Source organism: Mchenga conophoros, linkage group LG17, assembly GCF_057382185.1.
Source record: "Mchenga conophoros isolate Kocher_MC1m ecotype Shallow Benthic linkage group LG17, M_conophoros_male_GT1.1, whole genome shotgun sequence".
In the NCBI taxonomy this organism is placed as follows: domain Eukaryota; kingdom Metazoa; phylum Chordata; class Actinopteri; order Cichliformes; family Cichlidae; genus Mchenga; species Mchenga conophoros.
This window is the reverse complement of record NC_140542.1, coordinates 178,920-184,724: the sequence shown is the minus strand read 5'-3', so window position 1 is coordinate 184,724 and position 5,805 is coordinate 178,920. Positions and strand designations below refer to the sequence as shown.

At 40.4% G+C, this 5,805-nt stretch overlaps 2 protein-coding genes across 2 annotated transcripts in view; one reads left to right on the top strand and one right to left on the bottom strand.

The window, feature by feature from the left end:
* The first annotated feature begins 7 nt into the window (after positions 1–7).
* On the top strand, positions 8–5,560 carry LOC146554772 (solute carrier family 22 member 23-like). Its single transcript, XM_085252243.1, has 4 exons — positions 8–140; positions 775–807; positions 979–1,102; positions 2,313–5,560. The coding sequence occupies exons 1-4, from the start codon at positions 8–10 to the stop codon at positions 2,731–2,733; spliced, it is 711 nt and encodes a 236-aa protein (XP_085108369.1). The 3' UTR covers positions 2,734–5,560.
* LOC146554771 (proteasome assembly chaperone 4-like) overlaps positions 5,477–5,805 on the bottom strand; it is a 2,773-nt gene continuing 2,444 nt past the window's right edge. The window contains exon 3 of the mRNA XM_085252244.1: positions 5,477–5,762. Coding sequence (XP_085108370.1) covers positions 5,641–5,762 — 122 coding nt within the window. The 3' untranslated portion in view covers positions 5,477–5,640. The remainder of the gene's footprint in view (positions 5,763–5,805) is intronic.

The window sequence follows — 5,805 nt, the reverse complement described above, 5'->3', positions numbered from 1 at the left end:
TTACACCATGGCGGGCATCGCCGTGGCAACCTGTCTAGCACTATGCCCTGCGGTCGGGCTGATGGGTCGGCGTGGAGGGCTGCTCACATTCATGATCATAACAGCCCTGGCATCACTGCTGCAGCTGGGTTTGCTTAACTGTAAGTAATAAAAAAATGCACAAGTAGACCATTCAAATCAACTTTATTTATATAGCTCCAAACCACAATCACCTTTGTTACACAATCACATTTTGTTACATAGATGCACTGTAATGCATCTACGGCCATGTTTTTTGGGGGGAGACCACTACCATCATGACAGAAGGGTTTTATCACAGGATAAAAGTGATTACTTAGAATTTTTTTATAGCTACTAAAGTTACTGTAAAGTTTGACTCAAACGAAACTTTGGTGTGAAGGTCTAAAATACAACTAACTTTGTACAGACACCATGACTGTAATGTTATACTATCCTGTTGCCTTCAAAGTAAAACTATATTTCAAATAAGTAGCAAGCTATTAGCTAGGCATGCTAACTTTAGCCTCTCTTCTCAAAACTAATAGAAACATTGTTAATCCAGTCTTTACACTTTTCACCTCTTGTTTTTACTGGTGAAAATACCATGAATATATCCTTGAAACTTTTTGGAGCATGTAGTCATTATTTCAGGCTTCAGTGGTAAACTGTTCTCCTGAAGGCTTTTATTCTGCTTGTTTTGAGTCAGTGCTGTGCTGCTCTTTGTGCTTACTAATGACATCTCTCTTTTCTCCAATGCTCACTAATGGAATCCAGTGATTGGGAAGTACAGCCTTCGCCATGACACAGGTACATTTGCAGTTACGAGATTTATCATCTAAAACAATTAAAATGATAAACCTTTCCACTGGTTTGAGGAAAACTTAGTGATACACAGTAAACAATGTCATTTATGTCCCTGGAATCATGTTACATTTGTTGTTGCTGATTTTTATTGCTTGTTTCCTCTCTTTTGAACAGTTTTGCGAGACACTCTTAACAGGAAATTCTCTGTGGCCTTCTCCATAATTGGGATGTTCTCTTCTCATGCTGTCAGCACACTCAGCATTTTCTTTTGTGCTGAAATCACTCCTACTGTCATCAGGTGAGCCTGCATAGTCATAAACACAACATACATCTTATGAAAGCAAACAGTCTTATTACTTTAAAAAATATATCGTCTATTATGACAGTGTCTGCACACAGCTTTTGTTCTCAAATTGCATATTTGCTCCCTCTTGTGGTGTGTTTATGACTGACAAGTGTTTGGAAAGAAAAATGTGTGCCACATTATTGATTACAATGGCTCCACAGAAAACTGGTGAAAATGTGGCTTTATGGAAAAAGGGCTGTAAGAGGTTATGAAGGAGGTTCAGAGCAACAGATTTGACCAGATGCTGAGTGAAGACCGTTGTCAGCTTAAGAAAGTGATAAAAGTGGCTGAATAAAGCCTGCCATTTTAATACTCTTAAGTGGGATGTATCCTGCCCACTTTCAGCTCTGTACTCCTAATACATTAGCACCGTATGATTCACCAGTCAGAAAATCCACAAATATCCTACATTAAGCTTTGGTGCAACCTCTTCATCTGAAAGAAAAAAGCCATTTGAGCTCATTTCCTTTTCACTCCAGCCTCCAATTGTTCTGATTGGCTTTCCCTTACAAACAGAAGGTCCAAACAGCAGGTGGGTGGGGCTTCTATGCTCACAACTAGAGCTGTTTTTATGACATGACTAGGTGATGTGTTCTACTTTTGCAAATATAATACAGAGACAAAAATAGGAAAAAAAGGGGTATGTATGTAGGCTGATCCCATTATTTGCATTGTGGTGACTGTGGCTCGAGTAGTATACTGGTTCATCTACCAATTAGAAAGTCGTGGATCAATCTGTGACTCCTTACATCAGGGTTGGGGAACTCCAGGCCTGAAGGGCTGGCGTCATGCAGGTTTTAGATATCACACTGGGTCAGCACACTTGAATCAAATGATTCGTTCATTACCAGGCCTTTGGAGACCTTCGAGACATGTTAAGGAAGTAATTTAGGTAATTTAGGAGGTTAGAAAGCCTTTAGGCATAGTTAAAAAAGTGCTGCATGAGACAAGCTAAGTGAGGCCTGTAGTAGAAAGCTACTTTATAAGAAGCAGTCCATTTAAAGTTATTTGACCATGTTTATATCTCAAAAAATAAGAAGTCAACTTTTAATGATGTCCCAATCCTGTTGTATGAAGAATGCTTCTAGAATGCTGCTGTTTTTAGTGTAAGGTGCATCAGAACACCTTGGAAATAAATCAGCTCTGACCTCTTTTTCTGCAGGGGTGGAGGACTGGGCTTGGTCCTGGCTAGCGCTGGCTTTGGCATGCTCACTGCACCCATCATGGAGCTCCACAACCAGAAGGGCTACTTCCTGCATCATGTGATCTTTGCCTGCTGCACCCTGCTGTGCATCATCTGCCTCCTGCTGCTGCCTGAGCCACGGGGACAGCCACTGCCGGAGAGCCTGGCTGATGGAGAGACCTTTACCCGTCAGACCCTGCTCCATCCGGGAGAGCAGCACCTCCTTCTCGCCAAGAGTGATAGGGACTACTCCCGTGTTCAGGACACACCATTACATCTCTCAGCCACTGGGGGCGCTACAGTGGCAGCAGCCACCGCTCTGGCAGCGGTACCTGCCTCATACGCCCTTGCAACTGGTGGGGAGGTGATCGGGAATCATGCCATAGCCAATGGAGTGTGAGCAGCTTTGCAAGTTGTCTTCTGTGCTAATAACTGCTCCAAGCACTAACCTGAGCAAGCGATGACTGAACTTCCTGTACTTTAAGGGAAACTAATTGTTCATATGAACTCTTTTTATGTTGAGGATTCAGATGATGATGATAGTAAATTTGTGTCATTTGTAGTGACTATGATTCCTTCAGGAGTTGCCAAAAATATATTGTATTGAAGTCAGTGTATGTCAGATAATATGAGCGTCTTCAGTGGTGTTGGTGATTTTCTTGAGCCACCTTCTGCTCGAGGGTACAAGCAGACACAAGTGGAGAGACAAAGTACAGCAGAATAACTTTCAATAACGTGTGCTCTGAGTTTACTGTCTGTAGTTTTGACTCGTTGAAACTGGATTTCACTACATCTTAGATCTCTTTGTAGGTAGGTTATTTTGCACTAAATGTCAGAGACACAATCAAGTGTTTGTGATTTGCAGCCAACACATTGGAGATCCAGGGATTGGCTAAAGCCACTAACTTTTTGCATGAAAAGGGCACAAATGTTTTTTGTTTTGTTCTGTAGCATTGGTTAATACAATCTGTGACTCACTGTGCAATTCCCCAGCATTTATCAAGTAATTCTCAATTGACAGTGTAATTTTCAGTACCTTACAATACTTACCAACAGGTACAGTAAAACTATGTTTTACTGTACCCAGTTTTAAAGGAAAAAACTGAACAGGCTGTGGGGTGGTTAGCACTGTTGCCTCACAGCAAGAAGTATCTAGGCTCAAATCCAGTCTGGGACCTTTCTGACTGGAATTTGCATGCTCTCTTTGGGAACTCTTCCCACAACCTAAAGACATACACACATAGGGTTAGGTTAATCAGCGAATTTAAATCGGCTCTAGGTGTGAATGGTTGTCTGGTGGCTGCTCCAGTCTGCATGCCGAAGTATCCTTGGGCAAGATACTGAAGCCCAAGTTGCTCCTAACATGGAAAAATGTTTGATAGAAAGCACTTAGATCTAGAGAAAAAGTCCCTGTGTGAATATGAAAGAGTGATGTTCTCAAGTAGGGAAGCCCTATTTTAGAACCAGTCTATTTACCATTTACTCTTTGTGTTAGTCCTGTGATAAACTGGTGACCTGTCAAGGGTGTGCCCTGCATCTTGCCCTATGACAGCTGGGACAGCCCCCTCTGTAACCTCTTTGTATCCACTCTGTAAGTGGATACAAAGACGGATGAATTACACTGTAGTTATTTTTAGGTATTTGTTGTGTCAGAAGTGGAGGCCAGCATACTGTATCTCATAGCCTATACCCACAATAATACTACATTATCAAAAAATAAGTGGATGTTAGGCTACTCTTTAATATACCTCATACCCAGTGTAATACTAGGTATTACACGCTTGGCCTTTAGTCTAAACCCAATTGTCATTTCAAAAAGACAAAATTTCGACCTTACTGCTAAAACACTTGAAAGGTACTCAAAGATTAAAATGCTCAACGTACAATTTGTTTCTCATTTCCTTTAAACTCCCTTAATCTACTGTAACAACATTTTACAGAACCAGCGAGTATTTGTAGGCAACATTGAAGCTATTGCCCGGTTTGCAAGAGACTACCAAGGTGCCAGGAACTGCACCTATAAAAGAAAGAGAACTCATATTGACCCCCCCTTTAATGATGCCCATTCCCGAACCAGTTCCAAGGACTTACACACAAACACACAAAAAATCCACTTTGAATTCACTAAATAATACATGGTAAATGTTGGGAAACCAGACAATAAGTTGCGGGCTGTATTGTGAACTGCTACAAGTACTCCCTCATTTGTGGTCTCTTTATATGAAGTCCAATGTGGCACTTTATCCTCAGCTGAGAGGTCAGTGTGGACACTGATTTTTAAAGAAGCGTTACTACTGCTGATGCTGGCGTATGATGGTTGTTGGAAGACGAACAGCCGGAGACCTTTCTTGCAGACCATATGTGTAGCCTACAGAGACTTTGTGCATAATGTTAAACAAATCTGAGAGCTGAACGGACATGAGCGTGACCTGCTAGTGCACTACTGTATGTCTTATGATGCACCTCAGCAATTTAAATGGCTTTATCGCTCTGTTCTGTTAACAAAACAGAGAAGATACGATGTAATGAAAGAAAAAAAACTGTATTTATTTTTTGTCATGCTGCCAAGGGAAAGTTTTGTTGCTTGAAATACCTCCTTAATTAGCAAACATTTCCAAACTCACTCCTCGTTCTCTGTACTGTGCTAATACTGTAATCCTGTTCCTAGAGTGTGTAACTTTAGACAGAAAGCACAATATTTTACAGTTTTTTGACATGTGTGAAGATTAGAATAGAGCAGCATAGTCTGCATAGACCTGGTTTAGTTGTGATTGGTGTACATTATACACTTTATTATATAGGTATCCCTTAGGACTGCATAAAAATCTAAGGTATGTATACATGTGCCATTCATTTATAAAATATGGAACATAACCTTACTTTTATAGACTGTGAAGCACACTGAATAGACAAACCATCCCATCAAGCATTTTTGTGCAGATACACCAGAACCCGAGAATCCTCCATTTTTATAGTCATATTTAGTACACAGCACATATTTTAGACATTCAGTATGGTTTGGTAGTTTGTATGTTTTCAACAGTAAAAAAAAATACTCTAAGAAAACTGAAGGAAAAAAACTCAACCACTAATGCTGTTTTCTAAGTGTTATTTTTTAATATGGATTTGTAAAAACAAACAAACAAACAGACAAAGCCACAGGCCTATAGTACATGTTTTGATAATAAACTACTTAATTTATTGTCAATAAAAAAACACTTGATGTGGCCGTTTGTCCTGATTATTGCATTTGAGTATGACTCCAGTACTACACTGCTGCCCTCCTCCTACAAAGGGTCACATGTGCTCAAAAATGCTCAGCGTGCAGCTCCAGCTCCTTTTTGATCCTGTTCTCCACCAAGAGACTGAGGCTGGAATCTGTCATTGGAAGACTGTAACTGACAAATACTTGTTTTTTGGTCTTCTTTGCTGAAATATGGAGAGACACAACATTAGTTAACTTTGTGTTCAC

Excerpts from the sequence above, each read along its gene's own strand:
- LOC146554772 (XM_085252243.1), top strand. The coding sequence starts at position 8 with ATGGCGGGCATCGCCGTGGCAACCTGTCTAGCACTATGCCCTGCGGTC. Across the intron at positions 141-774 it reads GCAGCTGGGTTTGCTTAACT|TGATTGGGAAGTACAGCCTT; the intron begins GTAAGTAATAAA and ends AATGGAATCCAG. Across the intron at positions 808-978 it reads CAGCCTTCGCCATGACACAG|TTTTGCGAGACACTCTTAAC; the intron begins GTACATTTGCAG and ends TCTTTTGAACAG.